At 47.6% G+C, this 24,344-nt stretch overlaps 1 protein-coding gene and 1 pseudogene across 4 annotated transcripts in view; one reads left to right on the top strand and one right to left on the bottom strand.

Moving 5' to 3' along the window:
• The first annotated feature begins 9,916 nt into the window (after positions 1–9,916).
• On the top strand, positions 9,917–10,458 carry LOC308431444 (ferritin light chain 1-like; annotated as a pseudogene). The gene has a single exon. The product of its transcript is annotated as a ferritin light chain 1-like (transcript).
• A 6,849-nt stretch (positions 10,459–17,307) lies between these two features.
• BCL2L11 (BCL2 like 11) overlaps positions 17,308–24,344 on the bottom strand; it is a 32,240-nt gene continuing 25,203 nt past the window's right edge. For all 3 annotated transcript variants that reach the window (XM_080931681.1, XM_080931682.1, XM_080931684.1), the window contains one exon: positions 17,308–17,438. In XM_080931681.1, the coding sequence (XP_080787807.1) occupies positions 17,340–17,438 (99 nt within the window). In that variant the 3' untranslated portion in view covers positions 17,308–17,339. The remainder of the gene's footprint in view (positions 17,439–24,344) is intronic.

Genomic DNA, 24,344 nt, shown 5'->3' with positions numbered 1-24,344 from the left:
CTTCAAAGTCAGACAAAAAAAAAACATAAATTACACACAAAACAAGACTGTGCTTAGACTGTTGTCATTTCCTCCCTTGGCTCTTAAGGTTGACTTGTGGACTTTGAAAGTAGTATTTTGTGGACAGAGGGAGAAACAGACTCAGTTCAACAGGGAACATGGCATTGTCCTGGCTGGTGCTTTATTTTGTCATGGAGGTGCTGTGTACACATGTTGACATCGTGACTGGGGGGGGGGGGGTTCTTCAGGTTTCACACTTGCCTCTCAGGAGGTTTGCTTTTGCTTTGGGGAAAGGGGGTTTATCAGTATGGCTGTGCTCAGCTATCTGATAACAAGATCTCCCCAGCTTCATACGCCTGGTTTTAACCTTTACCTCAGTGACAGGCCCCTACTTTCTTTCCCTGGTCCATAAATGATCAGTAACACTGATCTCATGTGGGATTTTAGTCACAGGAGCACATGTACTCCCTCACATCTCATCTGTCTGTCTGTCTGTCTGTCTGTCTGTCTGTCTGCATGCATGTCTGAACTTTAAAGCCCTGCCAGGAGCCAGGAAGGTCAGTCCCATGTTTTGAAATCAAGTGGAGGAAATAAAGTTTTGACCCATGAGGTCACCAGCTGGGTCTTTTTGATGCTCCGAGAAGAGCTTCCAGAGGCCTCTGTCCAGACATCATCAGATAAGAGACATGGTGTCCCTAGGCTGCCTTGGCCTTCTGGTGTACAAGGATTTGAAGCCAAATTTCCTGTGGAAGAGAATTCAAAGAAACATGGGTCTTAGAGTTTCTCTGTCCCATTGCCCCAGGGCCAGGGCTATCCCTGAAGCCCCAGCCTCTTCCGCCTCCTAGCCCCTGCCCCAGGCCAAGGCTGGCCTGTGAACAAACTCCCCTACCCCCATAGCAGACAGTTCCACCAAAAACACCACCAGAGGCCTGGAGGGAACTGGGAAAGGCATTCCCTTTCCAGCCCAATGTTGTGTTTGTTCACCATGTCCAGGGAGCAGCCACGGTCTTTCTTTGAATGAAGAACTCTGTCATCCTCAAAGGTACTAGGGATACAAATGGGGCTCACACAGACCTGCCCTCCCAGAGGCCTGAGACTTCCACAACGGTCCCACAATCACTGCGAGCTCCGTAGAGCCACAGGCCCCTGAGTGTGCACAAGGCCTGCAAGACAGAAGACACAGCTCGAAGGAGCACTGAATGGCGGTCACAGACCTGCTGGAAAATGAATCTTCCTCTGGGAAGGAGGTTCCCAGGGAGCAAGGGCACCCGGTGGGTGTGAACTGGACATTCTGGAAGGCAGCCTGTGGCATGTTCCAGGAAGGAGCCCTGCTTGCCAGGATTTATTTTTCCCAAGTGTCATTTTCAGATGACACATGAGCCCTGCTGTTTTACAGTGGCCACCAGGTTTAGATAGCAACCTGTCTAAAAGGAGAGGCTGTGTGAGAACTACTACCAACCGTTCTTTCTGGGAAGTTCCCACATGGAATCCTGCCTCTATGGAGCTCTGGGATGACTCTCACTGGGAGGTCAGAGGACGCACAGTGGTCTCAGAGCCCGGAGGCTGCTCGTTGGAATGGGCCCAGTGATCTCACTCTTTAAAAACTAAATGTTTACATTTATTTGTGTGTACATGTGCATGTACATACATAAAAGCATGCCACAGCATGCAGAGATGTGGCAGTCAGAGAACCACTTGTGAGAGTTGGCTTTCTCCTGTCCTCACTGAACTCAGGTTTTTGGCCTGGGTAGCAAGCACCCTTACCTCCTGGTGATCTTGCTGGCTATGTGCTTTTTTAAAAGGTGCTTAGTGTGAATGTCAAGAAGCCAAGAGCCCTTACATGAGAAAAATTTATTGCAGAGTCCTAACTAGGCCTGAAATTACCACTAATCCCCCTAGAAGATGGTGTGCTGGGTGCCTACAAACTCAACTGGTACCTTCAGGTCCTGCCAAGTCAGAGGGCAACTTCAGTTATAACTGGCAAGGTTCATATACCTACAAGTTAACAGAAGATCAGCCTGGGACAATCTAAATGACCTGAGGGACATCTGGGATGAACTCAGCTCCACATGGGTAGAGAGTCTGGTCTGTGATAGTTAGCTGTTACAAACAGCCATCTTTGGATGGGCCTTTGAGATACTCTTAGAAACAGCTGGAAATCCCCTTCTTAAAGATTTTCTCTCCTCTTGGGGCCAGTGTTGGTGGGTTAGGAAGGGTTGGTGGCCTTTCCTCCTTCTCTGCACACCTGGAAGAGAGTCTCAGAACCTTCTGTACACCCTCCAGGCTTTGTTCCTAAAAAGGCAATGATGTGCCAAGACCCTCTGTGACATCAAACCTCACTGCGTAGTATACGAGCCCACAGTGAGCTTTGCTATCATTGATTCGTACTGGATGTGAGAAATCCCTCTCTTCTGCCTCCTAGGGCACACTCACGGCTCCTTCCTTCTCTCTGACCTCACCTAGCCCTTTAGGTTTGTCAACAGCAGGCTCTGACTCACCTGATGACTGGGCTCTCCCTGGGCACACAGCTTGGAGCTGCTTCACCTGCTCCCTCCGTGGACTTGGCCCTGGGCCCTCCAGCCCACTGTGCCCTCCCACTCACCCTGCCTTTGGCAGGCGGAATGGGTGCCTGCCAAATTGGCAGAGGGAAGTAGAGATGAGAATTGAACATTTTGCAATTACAACTAATTTAAACAAACAGGGGGCACCTGTCCTTCAGTGTGTTTATCCTGTGTGTTTTCATTTGATCCAACTACAGTGCTGGCCCCCTAGGTTCTGGAGTCACCCATGAGAATTTAGGGTAAGCTCTGATCCAGAGGCTATGGGGCCCAGACATGCCTTGCAGTCATTTTCATAGTAGAGCCCTTGGGAGCTTTGGAGGGATGGGCTCCTATCTCTGGTATTTTGTATATCAAAACAAACAAAAAACTCTGGGTTGGAGGATGCCCCATTTCTTTACCATTTGTCCCGTGTGTAACCGATGTTCCATATGGTGATGAAGATTGTCTATTATAGGTCAGTATAGGATGAAGATGGGTCCATCACCCATCTATAATAACAAACAACAACAACAACAACTACAAGTCTGTCTAGGCACCTGGGGGGGGATGGCTCAGTCAGTCAAATGCTTACTGTGCAAGTATGAGGTTCTGAGTCTGGATTCCCCAGCACCACATAAAAAGCCTGGCACAACAGTGTATAAGAGCAATCCCAGCACCAGGGAGGTAGAGATATGAAGATCCCAGAGACTTGCTAACCAGTGAGTCCAGATGAATGGGAGAGCAATGGATGCATGAGAGACTCTAAAATGAGGCGAGGAATGACTGAGGAGAACACTTAATATTTGCCTCTGGCCTCCATACATGTGCATACACATGTATGCACCAGTGTGGACTGGAACACACACACACACACACACACACACACACACACACACACACACGAGTTGCTGTTTTGGGGCATTTGTTTTATGAGAGTGTCTCACTGTAATGCATGCCTAAATACATAATGCTACCCTGTCAAAGTTTGGGTCTATACTCCCACCATTTTTCCTTTGAAGTAAGTTGACAAGATTTTGGGTTTTTTGTTTATTTATTTATTTAATGTATATGAGTACACTGTAGCTGTCCTCAGACACACCAGAAGAGGGCATCAGATCCCATTACAGATGGTTGTGAGCCACCATGTGGTTGCTGGGAATTGAACTCAGGTCCTCTGGAAGAGCAGTCAGTGCACCACCTTAACTACTGCGCCATCTCTCCAATCCCAGCATTTTGTTTTTGAACCTTGAGTATTTCAGAGGAAAGTCTAAAACAAGTAAGAAGGTCTGTACTCAGAGCCTTCACTCAGTCCCCTCAAGTATTATTATACCACTTTGTTTCCTTTGCCCTCCCTTCCACTGAACACCAACCTACTCCTGAGACGCCTGTATGCACCTCTTTTTTTCTGAATGTTTGAGGGACGGTCTTTCCTCATCTCTAAATACTTGAACATACGTCTAAAAATAAAGATCTCTTCAGTTTATTTTCTGTTGCTGTAACAAAACACCCAAGGCTGAGTAATTTACAAAGAGTTTATTTGGCTGGTGATTCTGTAGACTGGGAAGTTCAAGAGCTTGGTACCAGCATGTGCCTACGATCTGGCTAGAGTGTTCTTCCTGCATCATAACTTGGTAGAAATCACAGGTTGACTCACAACAAGCTTGCTAGCTATGGGTTCTTCTTACAGTTACTAATAAAGTTTTATGACTGTGGTACTTTGAATGAGAAATGTCACCCATGGGCTCATGTATATAAATACTTGGTTCCTGGTTGGTGTTGCTGTTAAGGAAGGTTATGGAACCTTTAGGAGTTGGAGCCTCACTGAAGGAAGTGTGTCACAGGGGAAGGGGGCAGGCTTTGAGGGTGTCTAGTCTTGCCCTATTTCCAGTGAGTTCTGTCTGCTTCCTATTTGTGGCTGAAGATGTGATCTCTCACCATGCTTCCTTCACTCCTTCTGGGACTGCAAGCCATACACAAAGTCTTCTACAAGTTGCTTTTGGTCATGGTATTTATCACATCATAGAAAAGTAATCAATGTACTACCCATGTGACACACATAATCCTAATTCCCGCCCCCCCCCCCAAGGCTCCAGTACAGAATACAGCATCATATGACTCTGGGAAAAGTTTCTAACATCTGACCTGAACTTCTGGGTGACACATTCAACTCCCAGCAATAACAGTCTTCAAATGATAAATCAATATTATCAGACTTTATAGAATTTTATTTGTATGTTTTCAGCATTTGTTCCCAGTAGAAAACCCCGGGTCATGGACGGCTTTCAGTCATTATGAACCCTTGTTCTCTTTTAATCTGGAGTTTGAAGGGATCTCCCTAAACAATTTCTAGCAGCTGCTGGTACTCATTGACAAGAGCCTTCCCCTACCCACCAAAGTTGGAGCTAACTCAGTTTTGGACACGCTCTCCTGGCCTTCAGTCAGTCTACTCCTCACACCCAAGCCTACACCATTTCCCGTTTGTTCAAGCTGTACCAGCCTGCCTTCTGGTTGCCGAGGATTATCATGTCTGTCAGTTTGGCCTACACTTCTTTGGCTGCTTCTTGCTCATTCTGGGGTCACAGAGGACAGGCTGTGCTGGCTGAGTCCCCTCTGCAGAACTGTGCCACCGCACTGGGCTTTGTTCGCTTTCTTTTCCCCACACATTCACCAGACAATGGAGAGAGTTTGCCCATTCACCTGTTTGCTGTCTTACAACCCTACTGAAGATACAGCTCCTACAGTGCAGGCGTCTTGTTCATAGTGATTCCTGGATGCTTGGAACAGTGTGTGCCTGCCAAGTGATAGGCACTCAACCAACATTGGTAGGCTGAATAGATGCACGAATAAACAGAAAAGTCTTTTCAGATAACCAGATTGGAGACAAGAGAATCCTTTTACCTTCACCTAAATGGGATCAATACTTGGCAGGAACTGACAGAAGAGAAACATCCATCTGTCCCTTCCCTGCCATGTCCCTTTCAAAATGTCACTCGCTGGCCTAGAATGTTTTGGTTCATGCTCTCATTTTGGTAGTCTCCTGATATGAAGGCAATAGAATCAATCGGCTTACGTTTAAAGAAGATAAAACAGAGCTTCTACACCTCAGGCTTTGTGTGTTAGGCTTCTTAGCAGAAAGAGGGGAACGTTGACATAAGGTCAGGGCTGAGAGACACCAAAAAGCAACTTACTAGAATCTACCAGGGACAAAAATGGCGCCCTTTCTGTTTCAAGGGTCTTGGGCAGCCCCGGCATCCTGGGAAGCCTACTTATGCTGAAATTGTTGTCTCCCATGGAACTATATCAGCTTGGAGTGAGCCAGAGGTGAACCAGGAGTGAGCCAGGGGTGAGCCAGGGGTGAGCCAGGTCACAGGCAGGCAGGATGAGCTGTTCTCACCTACACTGGAAAGGTTCTATTTTTGTTGTGGAGATGAGCCCTTGTCTGGAGAACCATGTCTAAAAGCTCTTGAGCAAGCCAAACCTGCACTATATGGGTGTGGACGTTAACTCGGTTTCTGTACAGATGAGAAAACTGGACAGCGCGTGTCTCCAGATGAGCAGCAGTGATTGGCCTGCCCGAACCCCCGGGGATGCTGACATTCGGCTGTGAGGCTCTTCGCTTTCATGCCTGAGTAGGACACCTTAGCCTCCCACGATACCCAATTCTCACTTTCTTTCAGAATCCAGGGCTGTGTAAGACAAACAAAAAAGGGACAACTCTGTCCTCCAGGGATGTGGCCTCAGTGCTCTAAGTCTGGCAGGTGCTGACTCTTGGGGAATCTCTGGGTTCAAAATACTTCTCTGTTCTAGGTCGAAAGCAAAAGCATTTGGAAGGCCAGACATAAAAGGGGTAGACGGGCTTGGTTTCCATTGAGTTAAAAATGAGACTTTCCCCACCTTACCACGGTTCTTCGGAACCTATTTCTCTATTACCATGACAGTATGGCGCCGCACTGAAATGACTTTAAATATGAACAAGTTATCCAGGAGGTTATTCTCAATGGTGGAAAGCCTGTGTTGAATCAGCTGCACACACCTTCCTACAGACAGAGTTACTGGGACAAGCTGGATGTCAGTCGGACTTCAAACTAGGTCAAAAAAGCGGTGGGAAGTGTAGTATTAGAAGGCGCAGAGCAGGAAATGTGAGAGTAGACAGGAAATAAAGGATCGAACAGGAAGTCCAAAGGATGAGCCGCTTAGGTACATCTGAAGCACTGCAGATTAATTCCTTCAAGGTGAGTTCCGGTCGAATCAAGCCACAAACTTGAGAGTCCCCATTCTGTAGCTACTCCGCAGAAGCTTTATCAGGAACCCGGTTGGAAGCAGACCCTGGCTGCCTCTTCCTCCTGTTCCAGGTCTGTTGGGCCAGAAAAGAAAGAGAAGTGATCATACAGGCATGCTTATGCCTCAGTTCATCCTGGCTCTCTGAGGGACCTCTGTGACAAGGCCTAGACTGTATGACTCAGTCTCCCCATCTGATAGCGATTATGTGAAAGGACCCTTTGCTCTGAGGTGACAATAAGATGCTTCGAGGCATGTCTTGCACATAACAAGTGTCCAAAGACTGAGAGGTCATGATGGGGTCATTATAGCAGGCCCTGGAGGCCAGAAGGGAAGAGAAGAGACACCCCACATAGCCGTAAGCCAATCACACTCATGGAGCAGCCTGCTGCCTGGACTTCTCCTGTGGTCCTTCCTCACCTTCCCCGGCATACCCTTGTTTTAAACCTTTTCCATTCTCTTCCATGCTAGACACAGAGTAGGGCCTTAAGACTTAATTTTTTTTTTTTTTTTTTTTTTTTTAGGAAAATGGCTATCTAAATTAGTTTTTAAATGGGTGTCTAGTGTATTATAAAATTATTGCAGTGTATGTATGTGTGCGTGTATGTGTGTGTTTGTGTGTGTGTGTGTGTGTGTGTGTGTGTGTGTGTGATTGCTTGCATGCGTGTCATGGTGGATATGTGGAGGTCAGAGGACAATGTGTGGCGTTCTCACCTCCTACCATGGCTTGAGTTCAGGTCCTCAGTCTTGGCAGCAATTGTCCTTTACCCGTTGAGCCATCTCTCCAGCTTTCTAGTGAACTTTCCAAGGACACTGGTCCACATTTGCTCTTTAGACACGAGAAAGAGGTCATTAAAAGAGTTAATTCAACCCAAGCTTGCTTGAAGGCCTCGAAGCTAAGCAGTTATCAAAACCTTGCTTCCCAGGGTCCCTTTCAGCAGTACCTGTAATGAAGTGATAAGGTGTGGGAATGTGTCAGCCCCTGACAGTTGAAACAGCTTCACCTCTGCGATATGAATGAGGATTCTGGGCTTGCTTCAGAAAAGAGTCTGCAGGAGAACAAGGCCAAGCGTAAGTTTCCCGGAGATTAGAAACCCTTGTCATACCTTGTGACTCCTAACAGCCCTGTTCTGGTTGTTCTTGCCCCAAAGGACATTTTAACACTCAGCTTGTTGCCCCTCCCCACCACCCTGAATTTATACTGTTTTCAGAGAACTCCTTGAAACCCTTTTATTCAATCCTCCTGATAGGTAGAAATGAGTCAGCAGTTTAGTTGCCAACAACAGAGGCCAACCAACTTCAGCTCATGGAGCACAAAGAGAACTGGCTGGAGGAGCGGACACCTGCCCCGGAGACCAAGAGGATACTGTTGTTGATGGCTAAGAGGATATTGTTGCTGATGGCTAGGTTGAGGAGCGTCATAGCCAAGTAGGGGGCAGCAGTCCCCAGGCAGCCTTTCAGATGCTGTCCTCCAGACTCGTCCCAGATGCCAAGTGCTCGGAAAGAGCATTGCATTGGCTCTGAGCCTGTCCTCAGCTGCACATGGGCAAGGGAGACTTTCACAGGCAGAAGCGACATTGGGTACCAGGCACATAAAGAGAGCCGTACAGGGCTGGATGCCAGACGGTGCATATCCCACCCTTCAAATAAGCCAGACACTTGGAGGTGTTAAAGGAAAAAAATCTAAGTGTACTGAATTAGCCAACATTTCTCAAACCCTTTCCATTCATGATCACTTGATGTCGGAGAAATATTTACACAATCTGGGATGTACAAATACATAAAATGCACGCACAAATAATTTACTGGCAATAAATCATAGAAATGTAAAACAACCTTTGACGAACATAAGCTTTTTGTGACAGGGTTTCTCCATGTAGCCCTGGTTGTCTTGTAACTTGCTCTGTAGACTAGGTTGAGGTCAAATTTAGAGATCCACCTGCCTCTGCCTCCTGAGGGCCACCACTGCCTGGTTATTACAAACAAACCCAAATTTGCATCCTAAGAGATGTGCTTATTTGATTTTGCACAAGGAATTATATCATGGCTCAACAGCCAATCCTGCAGGTCAAAGAACATCTTCGGTATTTTTCAGTTGTTTGATATTTTAATTTTATGATCATCAGCGCTCTACAGAGGGTACTGCCTTGAATAGATACACAGTACAAAATGGGAGAAGTTTATTTAGGGCCATTTTAGAAATTGTTGGAAAATTCGGTTCCAATCCCATGCCAAAATTCACTTGTGTATGCGTAGGCACGCACACGCGTGTGGAACTCATGTTAGTAACTCAGAGTGTTATTTCTTCAGAGCAACGTGTCAGCATGTGTATTTCAGAATACATGAAGTAACAAAAGACTGAATCCTCTGGGTGCTTTGGTCCTGGGCTTCTGCCCTTCTTGGTTTAAAGTTTTCCAACAACACATTGGCAGACATCATCTCCTTAGAGAGACTGAAAAATTTTTAGATTCTACAAGCTCTTTTGTGCCCCAGTGCAGAGGCATAGCAGTGTCTGTCAGTCCAGGAGCTCCTCCTCCTCCTCCTCTTTTTAAATTAATAACCAAGCTGATCAAACTCTGTTGTTCCCATCACAGATTCCAACCGCATAACCTATCCACTCTCCACCCAGAACAGCAGACAGCAGACACTTCTGTGGTCATATGGTTCTCACAGAAAGTACAAAGTCTGCGTTTATCGCCTACGTCAGTAGGCTTCTGAAAGCTGATGGCTGGGAAGCTCCATCTTCACATGTCTGATGGCCTAGGTGCCCCTATGAAAACAAAAGAGCTTGAATGGCCATTTTTTTCCAATCAAACATTCTAACGTGATCCCTTCCAAAGATACACTCGAAATATCTACATGTTAAGGAGTGAAGGCTAAAACTTTCTTTTTACAGCAGCGCTTTTGAGGTCCCTTGGATCTGTGACTTGTTTCAACAGTGTTTGAATGGAACAGACCCGGGGACCCCCACCTTGTTAGCTTCCAGACACCTTACAAGTCTCTCCAGTCACAGCCTCTGGGACCATCTCCTTGCCACCTTCAGCTCCTAGGATCAGCCAGCACCGTCTTCGAGGTTAGCCCTGTACTCTGGATCAGCCATGACCTCTCAGATTCGTCAGAATTATTCCACCGAAGTGGAAGCTGCCGTGAACTGCCTGGTCAACTTGCACCTGCGGGCCTCCTCCACTTTCCTCTCTCTGGGCTTCTTTTTCGATCGGGATGACGTGACTTTGGAGAGCACAGGCCACTTCTTCCACGAATTGGCCGAGGAGAAGGGCAAGGGTGCCGAGCGTCTCCTCAAGTTGCAGAACGATTGTGGGGGCCGTGCACTCTTCCAGGATGTGCAGAGGCCATCTGAAGATGAATGGGGTAAAACTCAGGAGGCCATGGAAGCTGCCTTGGCCCTGGAGAAGAACCTAAACCAGGCCCTCTTGGATCTGAACACCCTGGGTTCTGCCTGCACAGACCCAATCTCTGTGACTGGAAAGCCAGTTCCTGGATAAGGCCACTTCTCATCAAGGAGATGGGCAGTCACCTGACCAACCTCCATAGGTTAGACTGGCAGACTGGTGTGCCACAGGCATCTCTGGGCCAGTATCTCTTTGAGTGCCTCACTCTCAAGGTCTCTGCGCCTTCCTAGGGGCTCCCTCCTCTGCTCTGCACCAGCCGCCTCAGGACCTCCACCTGACTGAGCCTCTAAAGCCACTAGGCAGCTTTGTACTCTACCCTGGAGCCTCTCCCAAGTCTTGGACCAAGGTGGGGTGGGGGGTTTTTTGAAACAGGAATGTGTCTCATTTCAATTCATTTCTGACCACTGAGCATCCAGAAACCTTTTGCTGTTGTCAAATTTTCATGTCTCTCACATTCAGCTATGTTGACTCCAGGCTTAGAAACTGGGCAGGAAACCACATCTAATGAATTGCGGACAAAAAGCCTCGGAAAACATACATACTTAAGAAATGCAAACTTGTTCCTAAGTTAAAGGTAGATTCTCACATAGAACAGGTGTGTGTGGGTTTGGGGGAGGGGGAAAAACTGAAAACAAAACAAAACAAAACAAAATCTAGTATCATGAATAAAAAGATGGTCGGGAGAGAAGAGAGAGAAGAGCGGAGAACTAGAATGGAATGTGAGAGGGTTAGAGTATATCCAGCCACTCCAGGATAAATGAAGGCAGACACTGCATGGGGCATAGAAATAGAACCATACTGTGTGTCCCTAAAAAAACAATTCCAGGTGGGTTAAGAAGAAAAAAGCAGAGTGCGGGGTTACGTGAATAAAGTCTATTTAAAACTTTGAGATAAAGAGATTGTCACAAGCAGGATAAAACACAGAAATCGATGCCAGATAGTCAAATCTGGCTTCTTGGTTGGTGCCTGGCACTTTGTATGAGAAAGGTCACCACAGAAACTTTGCTCAGTGTCACTTCCAAAGGTCAAAGTTCAGGTGTCCATTAGACAACTACCTATTGCTAGGTCTTGTAACACAAACTCTGGAACTTGCCTTGACCGAAAGGAACCAGACACAAATTATTCCATTCATACAATGTTGGGAAACAGGGAGAAGTGAAAGAACAGCAGCAGCCACTCCTTGGAGCAGCAGGGGGTGGGGCTGGGGGTGACAGCGCTGCCTGGGAAGGAACTTTTGGAAGTGGAGGTGATGCTGTTGTTTTGATATGTCCATGGGTGACAGTTGTTCCCTTAGTTGAACCTTAACAAGTGAATGCTTAATACATGTGTGTTTTTCCTAATGTTTACCTTTATTCATGTTTATGTATGTGTGTATGTGGGGAGGGGATCTGAGGCCAGAAAAGAGCATTGGATTCCTTATAAACAGATTTATAAATGAATGATTGTGATCCTCTGGGTGCTGGGAAACAAACTTCCGTCCTCTGCAAGAACAGGAAGTACTCAACTACTGCACCAACTCCTCAGCCCCAAATCTGTGTTTTATTGTATGTAATTTTTTTTTGTCTTTAATAATTTAAAAAAATGAATGGCACGTATGTTGATCTTAAGGAGTTTACTGATGACTCTAACACTGAAATATGCAAAAGGAAAAAAAATTGTCAGTAGATGCCACAGAAGAACATTCAAAATAAGAGCTAGGAAGTCATGTGACTGCTGCCGAATCCTGTGGACTTTCTCATGTGTGTAGAATTTTTTGCTACAGAATTCAGGGAAAAAAAAAAAAGCAACAGGCTCAAGGGTTGTTATGCATAACAAGTTGATAATCAATAGGAAAATGTGAAACAAGTGTCTAAAAATAAGTCTGCTTCCTTCAGACAAAATGGCAGTGCCAATAGGCCCCATGTCATGGGAGCTGTGAACAGGTCAATCTAATTTAAATCAGGAAGGCCAATGCCTCCTTGCACACCAGGCAAGTCTGAGCATGTCACTGACAGAGCTGTCTCAAAGCATGAGAGCATTCTAGGTAGCTGCTGCTGGTGAGCCAGGCCAGAGTATATATTGTCTCAGTGTTGGATGCAGTAGTCAGGGAGAAGAACCATTCTAGAAAGACCTATGACCTGTTGCTAGGTAAAGGATGTAGTTATAGCATTCCTGAAAAACGCCTAGGTGAGCATACATGCCCACACCCACAAGGTAGGAAAAGGGCTCTAGAAAAATGTAGGCTTCTACCTGGCTGGGGACTGGGGGTGGTGGCCCAAACAATTCCTTTGCAATGGGTTGATGAATTTTACAAAGCCCCATTTATGTGCTTCTTAATTAACAGCACGAATAGATGCCTGGTTGAAAACTGTTCAGCATCTTCCCAGTAACAATTTCAGATCCAAACAGTCAAATTCTGTATTCGTTCATGTGGACCTTACACCTTGTATTCCCTCCACAGGGTCTCAGTGTCTGTTCACTCCTACTTTAGTCTACACCCAGAGATGAGCAGTCTTTCTGTAAACTGACCAGAGAACAGGCCACTCCCAACCTACTTGTCCCTCCGTCACCTTTCCACCCAAGTACTGAGTCATGGCTGACTTGGTGGACAGGACGTTTTGTCATCTGCTTCACAACTGTTCAGCATAGTTTGCTTTTAACTATATATACTACCCAGACTCACTATAAGATCTACATGCGGTTCACGTGCTTGGACTGTCATCAGGCAGGGGTGTATGTCTACACATACCCTCAGTTGTCGGCTCTCTTGAAGACCACAAATCAAACAGTTCACGAGAGCTAGTTGCAAGTTTTATTTATATAAAATTCATTAAGAACATAAAAGAGTTTTTTAAAAAAAATCTGCAGTTATTTACAGCAGTATTGCACAGGTACAGTGGCAATTACCCTGTCAAAATTCATCAGTGCAAAACATAAAGGAAGCCAGGGAAATTGCAATACATACGCTACATACGCTGGGTCCTGACACGTTAGTGATGGGGGACTACACAGAGATCAGTGCCGTTTACTAAGGGGAACCTGACAGGTCTGGGGACAGAAACCAGTGGTCACAGAACCTAGACAATACAACACATTTGAAAAGAGATCAAGTACTTTGCTGGGAACTTGAGGATGCTTTTGTGCAACGCTGTTCGAGAGGAATTCCCCACTGACGTAGCGACACGTGTGGACACGACCCGCACACAGACGTACTGAGTGGATGGACACACACAGGCACCAGGCTAAATCAGCAGGGAGGACAAAACCATTTACACGAAGTCACATGGCTCTAGAGCTTCCGCCAAGCTCTTCCCTGGACACCCAGGCCAGTGAGGACCTCTGTCGAGGGAAGCAGGGGGCGGGCTGGTCTAATGCAGTGACCGTGGGGAGAGGCTGAATGGCATAGCTAAGTTTAGTCCACAGATCTCAAAACATAGGAAGCACACAGCAGGTGGGGACAGAGGCCAGCAAGTGTCCTAGTGACACAAGTGGCCTTGGCGGATGCTCTAGGAACAGGCTCTGCCCGCCCTTTTCTAACCCACGGCAGCCATTCAGCAGTACCTCAGGAGGCAGCAGGATTATATTTCTCTCAACACTGAGTTGTCAAAGATACTCTCTCAATTAAAGAAAAAAGAAATCTTACCCGCCTGCTGCTAATACTTCTCTAAAGATATGGCCAACTTATCGGTAAGTCTGCTTTGCTCAGAAGTTGCTTTGCAAATGGGTTTGCTGGGTATTTTCTGAAGAGTCCAATCTTCCAGGCTACTGCACGTAGGGTATCTCATCGGCAGCAAAACACTCATTCCCTCAGAAAGACAGCAGAATCCAAGCACTGAATGCCAGAAGCCAAAGCAGAAGCCACCTTGCAGGGGACAGAACCAGTCAGTCACTGCCCCTCCCCCCTTATCAGGAGCTGAAGCAATTCATGGAATGGCAGGGGTGTCAGAGATAGGGATGTCAACACTTTCAAGAACTTAAGACATTAAATAAGCGGAAAATAAATATACAACATCTCTACAAGTTACAGCATTATGAAACAGTAGGGCACATTACACAGAAGAGCCTACGGTATTTACAATCCTTAATTATGAGAAGTTTGGAAAAACAGTGATTTTTTTTAACTCATTTATGCTGTACAATATTTTACAAAGAAAGGTAAAGGGAATACAATTGCACACAGACATTTGGCTCAGTTGACAAGTGAAACATGACTTCCTAATCTAATAAATAGTCAGAATATATACAACACTGAAAACAGGAGAAGCAGACATTACCCATTACAGGCTTTAATAAGACTTTAAGCTGATTTTTCAGACACCTCTCCTTCCCCCAATTCAACAACTCTTTTCTGAGAAGGAAATTTGAAGAAACTCTCAGGACACCATTTTGTATGTTTATTCCAACTTGAGGTGAAGTCACAGGACACTATTTACAAACCTCACATGGAGAGGTTTTCAAGGCACAAAACCCGCATTATGTTTACACACACACACACACACACACACACACACACACACACACACACACACACACGGGGAGATCTAGTTTCTGTTCTACCAAAAAAAAAAAAAAAAAAAGAGAGAGAGAGAGAGAATAATAAAATAAAAATTAAGTACAAAGGCTTACCCACAGTAAGCAGAGATACTTTCTGCAGAAGACATTTGCATTTTAAGAAACAGATACAGTACAGGGACATCCAGTCATGTTTAAGTTCTGGGTGCCGCATCCTGTTCTTGAATACTTCTACAATTCATAGAATCTCTTATTTCCCTACGAGCTGCTTCAGCGGCCGGCCAGCCCCAGGCTGGAGGTAAGCATGCTTTAGAGACCACACATGCCAATGGCACCCAGCTCCGGGAGCCTTCTGCACCTGCCTAGGCATTGCCACAGAGCCATGGGGCTGGGACAGTAAAGTGCTCCAGTCAGGGAGACTGGCACATGAGAATGAAGGTCCTAGGAAGGGAATGGCCCAGAACCAAGTATGTCTTTGGTGTGTGTGTGTGTGTGTGTGTGTAGCAGAGCCATGGCTGCACTCTTAATACCAACTTACAACCATAGGCCTCATGGGAACCCATGAACAGGCTCAATACATCAGGAAAGGAGGTGAACTGCAGAACAGCTTTCAAACTATTACAAATCTAAGGAAGCTGGGAAAGCATTTATAAAGATTATTTGGAATCAGATGATTTCAATCTAAAAGAAAACATATAGGCTATATATATATATATATATATATACACACACACACATATATATATAGAGAGAGGGGCATGTAAACACACACACGCATGCACTCACGCATGCAAGCGCACACACACACACATACACACACACACACACACACACACACACTTAGAAAAGCAGGAATAAATGGATTTTCCTACCTAATAATGTAAGAAAAACCACTGGCTTTCTACGGGCCGAAAGCAAACAGTTGTTGGCACCGCTGACTTGCTTGGAAACTCGTGTATCTCTCTAAGCAAGCTTCCTGGTGTCTGAAGTTCTCACAAGTTAAGGGCTTGCCACTCCCTTCCACCCCTCCCGTGTTCTTTCCTTTGTTCTTTCTTTTTAAAAAAATCTTCCCAGGCTGTCTGCCTACAGGTGTGCGGTTTGTTTTGGGAGGTGCTGGGGATGGACACAGGGTCTCTACAGGTTAGGAGGTGTTCTTCCACCAGGCTGTACACTTCCAGTCCTGTCTGCTCTTGAAATAACTGACCGATGTATGAGCTGCTGGTGCATGTAGTTCTAAGGGGCAGGTAATAAGAAAGAGCACCCCTGCCCTACACACACACACACACACACACACACACACACACACACACACATACGGCCCAACAAGAGCCAAGTGATTTGAAAATGGAGAGAGCAAAGCAGGCAGACATCTTGTGGAAGACAAATGCTTTACTTGGTATAATGGAGGTTTCCTAGGTACGGAAACTGATGAAGGAAGGAGAAGCAGCCCCTAACTCTAGGGAATGGAGATGGAATCACAGGCCAGGTGGGATGAGCAGGGCTACAACACCAAGACGATCGGAAGAGAATCACCTGAGCTCCTTGCTCCTGACACGACCTGGCCAATCCCCAAGAAAGCGTGGGCTCCAGCTCCTCTGGTTCACCCGGCAAAGCAGAGCCTGTGGCGGCGGCAAAGCAGGCAACCGGAAGGGCTAACAGCTTCAGCAAGTTGTGTGGAAGTAAGCCCATGGTCTCTCAGGATAAGAGAGACAAAGGAACCCACTACGGTGAAGGAGAGAACACAAGAGCTCTTCCCACGAGTCAGAGCTGGAACTGGGAACAACCTGGGCAGCCCCTAGCCCTTTGCTGACACAAATGCATTTGAAAAAAATACCCTGGGCTGAACCTGCGCATCAGTGTGGAGGCAGACCGAGGGGTCTGAAGAGTTTCGGGAAAGCATGAAAAGTGTGAATTTTTGCCACAGGAACAACTGAGCTACGGAGGTAAATATTTACAAAAATGGAAGTGGCGTACCAGAACAGACCCTCTGCCATGGGAACTCATTCCATTTCATAAGAACTGTTTTGGTAGTAATAATTCAAAAGGAAACTCAAAGAGGCCATGGCAGAGGACAGAGGGCAACACCATACTCTTCCTGTTTAAAAAACTCTGTACAGTAATCTCTAAAAATAAACTAAGGCAGCCATATAAATCAGCTGGTTCAGTTCCCACTGCAGGGTTACATCATCCTCTGAGTAGGTAATGGATTAGGAATTTGAGTATAAAAATCATCCATAAATTGGCTAAAAAGTTTTCCTTTCTGGAACAAGACAAAAAAAAGTTATCAAAGAAAGTGGGTTTAAAAAAATTAACACAGCACATGTAAACACCTCTCTTGCATATTTCTCTGTTCCTAGGATCTATACATTTAAAAGAGAAAAAAAAACCCTCCCTTGTTTACATTCACAACAAATATTTACTGAAAATTCGGCCGTGCGGTGATGAACAGAGGCTCCGTTCCCATCGACACGGCGCAGAGCGCTGTCCACGCTCGGCACGCCTCTCTGGGACAGAACCACTGGCCGCGCTGTTACAGCACCAAGAGACGGAAGCGCTGGGGTTTCTCCCGGTCTGAACAAGAGCAATGTCCGCCATTTATCCTGGCCGCATGAAGATCCTGTCAATGCCTTCTCCATACCAGACGGAAGATGAAGCGTAACAGTTGTAAGATAACCATTTGAGGGTGGTCCTCAGCCCCTTGGTAATCATTTAGAAACACCTGCAACAACAGAAGCAGAATTCTTAGTTACTCCCTTAGTCATCTGGAGAAGGCACACCTAAGGCGGGAGACACATTCCACCTGCATTGCAGGGAAACTCAAATTTCTTCCGACCTGCCAGGGGGAAGGAAGTGACATCATAGAGTGAGTATGAGTGGAACGAACTTTCCATCACTGGGGGAAACAGTGCGAACAGAAGTCCAAACTATTCCAAAGGAACTGCAAACCTTTACAAGAGCCACAGCAGGTGGCTTAAGAGAAGTAGCTGAGGGTGTTTGAGGGAGCAGAGGGTAAGAAAGAATGAACTTATGTTCCTTTATTTCCAGCCACATTCACTGATATTCAGACGTGTTACGACTCCCTTAGCGGTGGATTCTGGTTAACTGTGATTCTTGAGGAAGCAGTGATTTGGGGGTAATGTGCCCCAAGAAGCTAAACACAGTGGAAGTGATGTGCCCCTGGCTACGAAGGATAAACAATGATCTTGGAGGGGCTGCCCTCAGCCGAAGACAAGGAGCTAAGTCAACCCCACCCGCCCACATCAGGCCCTGGAAGGAAAGGGCAATTAAGAAGGAGCCATTAGTTGTGACATATGTTACAATCTGAAGACAGTTAAGAAGGAAACCTCAGATTCGTTTGAAGACTTCAGAGCACCTTGCACTTCTGGGTTCTAACTCATCTCACTGGGCAAGGGAATACATTTGCCTCACCATTGGCCGAAACCTGGTTCCAAGTCAAGGCTGAAGGCGGCCCTTATTTCCTGACCGACTAGCCCACAAACAGGACCTGGCTGTGTGGCCATCCCCAGACCCCGACGGACCTGCCCTTCATTTTGCTGGGAAACACTCCTAAGGATTGTCTGGGAAAGACCCAGAATCAGACTGGGACTGTCTGTTCCCTCTCAGACTCCAAAGGTCCCGCAGACAGCAGCTGTGAGGGGCGCTCTCCTCACCCCACTGTTTACACAGTTCTCAGGCTCAAGGGGCCAGGGCATTTCCCTTTCTCTTTCCATAACAAGATGGGAGGAAATCTGCTTTATGTCAGCAATTCCTGTGGAGGTGCTCCCGTGACCACAGGCTGCGATGTTATCGGCTACACACACACACACACACACACACACACACACACACACACACACACAAGATTGCTTTGTTCTGATTTAACTTTCAAAATTACTTTGCTCCTTTTGTGTGAGAATAACTCAGGGGAAAGTTCTTTCTGGTGAGGACGAATATTAATAGGCTGAAAGAGGCTTATTCAAAATAGAACCACAATTCGCTAAAACAAAGAGAGCATGTGCCACGTCTGACTAAGCCATCAATCCAAGGTGGGAAGACTTGTACTAAGTCAACCGCTGCAATTTGTATAATCAGACGCTGGGGCTGGCTGGGTGGCAAGAGTCAACACACTCAGAATGGGTCACCCAAGTAAGGGGGTCTTGATTGCTTACACTTGGTAAGCTTCAAGTTCTAGCCCTGACAACAGCTGGGGAGACAGCGACTGGCTAACCATTTGAGGTTGACAGGTGACTGCAGTTAAAGCTCATAAGAAGACATGTACAAAGGCACATAAGCTCATGCCAGGCGGTACTGGCATGGAAATGTAAGGAAATTTTGGCAAAGGAGAGACCTGGTCCTTGGAGTGGGGGGGGGGGGGGTAAGGTGGGGGAGGTCCTGCCCTCTTGGACCGGTATGACAACACGGCACGTGCCTCTAACAGGCGAACAATTGCTTTTGGACAACATTCAGTGGCGGAAGCCATTAGTACTGATTCAGAGCACAGTGCCAGTCCAGAAATCCCTTGACAGCTGGCACGGAGGCTGGAGCTGCTCCTCTGGCCCTGCACATGTGGCACGCACACAACAGAAAACAGCTGGAGGATGGGCGGCTCTACCTTACATCAGACTCAGCAATGAGGCTGCTGCAGGTGCGCCTCAGTCTGAGCCTGGTGTTGCTACTGTGTGAGGCGGGCGGCAGGAGACCTGGAAGCTGAAGTGGGAGTACAGCCAGAAAGCCGGGGCTTAATGCTCAAGACGGGGTGGGGGATTGGAGGGAGTGGGGGTTGTGGGGGGGTGAATGGTCCTTGACACCTACATGGGGACCCAAGGCTGAGCTTAACCTTCAGTCTTCAGTTGGTTTAAGGGTCAGGAGAGTTGAAAGGATCATGCAAAGCTCCCCACAAACACCACTGAGAGACCATGTGCGTGTACACACACACACACACACACACACACACACACACATACACACACACACACACACACACGCATGCACACACACATGTGCGTGCACATGTATACACATGCACGCACATACACACAAGCACCCGGTGAGAGAACGCTCTAGCCAGAACAACATGTCAAGCCTGAAAATGACCATCATCTGCAGTGGGGGTGGGGGTAATGGGTGTCAAGTGTCAGTCAGTGTCCACTGGAAAATTCACCCCATGTACCGCAAGGTCCCTTACAGCTCACGCAGAACTAGAGAGACAACAAAAACCACAGAGTAATGGCATCAGCTCACTCTCCCTGGGCCTGCAGCTCTTGGCGGAGCCACCTCTTGGCCCGTGCCCAGAGGGTCTGCATCAGTGACTCACACCCAGGCACTCCTGTGAACTGGGGGTACAGTCAGTACCACACCTCTGCTGCCTGGTACAGAACAGACCGCTCCTCCCGATTAAAACCTCCTGAAGCAGAAAATAAAGTACAGTAAGGTCTCCCTCCTGGCAGCCTCTCTCCACGGGCCACAGTGTCCCGCAAATTCTCAGGTATGGCTGCCTATGGGGCGGGACCTTGAGCAAGATGGTTAAGACGAAGTCACTGGCTGGAGCGGGGCACGGTGTGACTATAAACACTGAGAGGTACAGCACAGACAAGTCAAAGAGGGGCCTGTGAAGACACGGTTGCTGCTGAGACCAATGCTGGACTTGTGGTGTGCAGAAATTAACTACCAAATCATAAAGATCCTTGGGAGATCTACCATACCGATGCAGTTGGGGGAAGGGTTTTGTTTTGTTTTGTTTTTAAAGGCATCAGAGACAAGCAGGCCCCTGAAAAGACATTCTAGTGCCCTTTGTGCTGTGTCTAAGAACTACCCACTGCCACTGATAACTAAAAAAAATAATTATAGGCTTGTAAGCCTTTAAAACAACCCACGGGGCCAGTGTGGCTGGCCCAGGACAGGCACCTTGGATCCCACTCACACCTTCCTAGAAGGCACGTGACACCTAGGACCTCACACTCAAGCTCCCAATATGGAGAGACAGGCGGTCCTGGAGCCGACACAGCTCTGTCTCTAAGGGTCTATTATTGCTCAAGGTTGTCTGTCTTTTGGCTCAGAGGTTTCAGAGTAGATCTGTGGAGTGGGAAGCGAGCCCCGAGACTCAGTTCAGACTTCTGCTGCAGGTGAGCACAAATGCCAGCCTCCAGTGCAGAGCCCTCACGCAACACACCATGCAGACGGCGGGGCTTGGTGTGACAACCACATCACAATCAAATGTGAAGGCTGAGAGAGGTTTCAAATCACATCTGGGAGGAGACACGGTGAGACCTAGGGGTGAGATCTGTGGCAAAGTAACCACACCTCAAATCGTGTTTCCTGGTAGTCAAGGTAACAGGGTAAAAATGGTGGTGTTGGGCTGGAAAGGCAGCTCAACGGTTGTGAGCACTTAGTACTCTTCTTGTGTATCTGGGTTCTTTGCACCCTCAGACAGCTCATAACTTGCCTGTACATCCAGTTTCTGGGGCTCCAGTGCCCTCTGTCCAGAGAACAACCTATATACACATGTTGCACACATATGCATGGATAAAATGAGCAAGTAAATCCTTTTCAACGACTGACAGTGTCCTATCCCAAGATCTTAGAGACAAAAGCATCCGAGGACAGGCACGCCCTCAGTTGGAAGTGTGTTTTACATACAATGTCCACACTGAAGAGTCTTAAACTTCTAAAAGGTTTACATGTAGGCAGTAATTCATAGGAAACTGAATTTTGGACTACAAGACCAGAAGGACTCTGGTAGAGAGTCACTGCTGAAGGTCTGGCTAAGAATGCAATGCAGTGGTCCACCTGGATAGTCCACTGGCCTCTCTCTATCCTTGCCACTCAAGAGTGAGCCATCCAGGAGCCTGAGGGGTACCCACAACACAGCTACATCGCCTCTATGGGACCCCAATCCAGCCATCTAAGCAATGTTGACTCTAGCAGCCATTGAGGCCTTTGCCCCTCTCCACCTTCAGACAGAATCTGCTGAGATTTCCGTGCTGGCTCAATGCCCACGGCTGCCTTGAGGCCAGGTGACGGCTGCCCAGAGGCTGCCTTCACTTCCCATTTGCCACAGAGAGGACACGTGCATCTCAACAGCCTGGGTCTCATAGCTTAGCGATCACGACGGCTGGAGGCACCCGGCATGATGTAATGCCTCTGAAGAGCAGAGGAACAAATGTGCTCCCAACCCGCCCCCAGCATGGCTAGCAAGCAGAGCTGACACAGATCTACCACAGCCACACCGGCTTGAAAGTTACGTGCAGGCTGCAAACATTCTCGGACCAAACCTTGCAGCCTTTTCTCCTATTTGTCATACAACAGCAACTGTTAAAAGTGAATGCCTTTTTATAGGGACACAGAAACCACTTGGCAACGTTACTCACAGCGGGGGGGGGGGGGTGGGGGGTGGGGGTGGGGAGGTTATCTCCCTCTAGAGACGGTATGACACACAGTTCTATTTGATGGGGATGCTGCCAGGCAGGCCTCAGAACCAGAACTGCTCTATGGCCAGCCAGCCAGGGTTCAAGGCTGGTAGTATGTCTCCAGGAAGAGATACGAGGGACAAAAGACAACTCAGGGCAGGAACATGCTGTTCTGAAATGCTAAGTGGGATATAACACACTTTAACCACAACTAAAACCTCCTGCTTTGGTTCAGCGAGGTGAAGTCTAGGCAAAGGGGTGATGCAACCACCTTATTATTTTTATGTGTCTGCAGAAGCGCCAAACTGTCCTCTCTCTGCATCTTCATTTCCTCCTCCAGAGATTAAAAAAATTTTACCCCGAGACTCTGCCTGAAGTTCCCCTCCAGACACCTGCACATCCTCTTGGTTACACGTTCACGGCTTCTGCAGGTGTGGCACCTGTCACGCCGACAGCACCCTAACACGTGGTGGAGATCAACACAAGGACATCTAGCCCGACACCCTGCCAGCCGTTCCAGCACACCCCAGTGCTTCAGTCTCTCTCATATTTGCCTACACCCAGACAGATGCGGCCTGCGCCTGTAGGGTCGAACGCACTTGCTTCAAAAGCACGTCCAAAGCATCTAAAGGCAGCTAGGTGGGCAGAGTTCCTGGCAACACTCAACGTGACCGAGAACGGGGTGCTAATGGCACCCAGGTTCTCGAGCAAGCAGCATTTGACATCTGACAACAGAGTAGACCCATGCTTCTTGATGGGGTACATTTGCCCACGTTCCAAGCTGCCCCTACTAGCTCCAGAGAACCCTCATTAAGAAAGGCAGCTCAAGGACACAGGTCCTTCCGCTTGCCTCAAGGGAGAGGCTGAAGCACTCTGCCCCTAGTCACTGCAGAGATGGCGAGTGTGGTTCAGTCCAGTGTGAACAAATCCTAACACCAAAATGCCAAACCGCTCCCTCCAACTGAAAGGGAAACACACATAATTGTGTCAAAGCCAAGAGCAGATACCAGCTCACCCCACCCCACCTGCTAGTGACGGCGGCGTTTGCTACAAGAGACCTGCTTATCTATAAAGTCCTGCGACTCCCGTGTGAAGCGAGCCATCCTTCTGTGAGTCAGATCTAGTGTGGATTTTACATTGATATTCATGCCTTTAATGGCAACAGTCTGAGAAAGCAACGTATCTTATTAAACTCCAGCTTTCAATTAATGAAGGCCTCTGGAGAACACGGCCCGAGGCCACACATCTCTGGTTGGTTTCATCCAAGCAAGCTATAATTTAGGCCTCTCCCTTGATGGTGATTTATAGGAAACCACCTTCGTTTCTAAAAGCACCAAGTCAGATAGCACACAGTGGGCTCCCTTTCTTAGGAAGTCGAGGCAGCCAGGTTTCGAGTTTAAAATACACAAAGGCTCCTGTGCGTACGTTTCGGCTCCATTTTTATCAGCTGCAGGGTTCACCTGCTGTCTATGCACACTCTAATCAATTCATGCCTGCACATGTCCCGGACCAGGGGGCAAGCAGGCAGTGTAAACCAAAGGTGTTTCTAGTGATCAGACAAAGAAAGGTTTCCATTCACTCACTGTCCGATCTGCAGGAGTCTGTCTTAGCTTTAGGCTGGCCATTTCGAGGACATCCCCTGAACAGCTGACAGGCCTTTCCCAGTAACCCAGCCCATGGCTAAAATGCCCATGAGTGGACATCTTACTTCCAGAATTAGTGCTCACAGGTGCTGGGGACGATGTGACTTGCACTTGATGTCACCTGGCCCAGATATGGGTGCAGGAGCAGCGGCTAAGCCATGCAGATGGCCGCTGGAGAGCAGGAATGTGAAGTGGGTTGTCAAACAGCGACTGAACCCCTGCATGATGATGAAGAGGCTTCAAACATAGGCCGCAAGATACAAACGGCCCTCCGGCACTCTGCTGCACACTGACTGTTTGCTTTCTCCATGGCCTTCAGACAACCAGTTCCCCTGTGCGTCTCTCTGGACCCACTGACCTGCCTCAACTCTCCAGCTCCCCCCAAAGCCCCCGCCATCCTCCCAAGTCTTCCAGATGGGTACCACACTGCAGAGCAGGCAATAAGGTTTAGAATAGTTGCCTGGGTAAAGCAGTCAGAAGACATCTTTCAGGAGGCACAGCATCCCCCTGGTGCAGTTTCACCTCATCTGCCTTAAGCTTCTGAGTCTATCACCTGAAAAAAGCACTACACTGAAG

This window comes from Micromys minutus, assembly GCF_963924665.1.
Source record: "Micromys minutus genome assembly, chromosome: 17".
NCBI lineage: Eukaryota > Metazoa > Chordata > Mammalia > Rodentia > Muridae > Micromys > Micromys minutus.
Note: the sequence above shows the minus strand (reverse complement) of the source record. Positions and strands in the feature narration are given on the sequence as shown.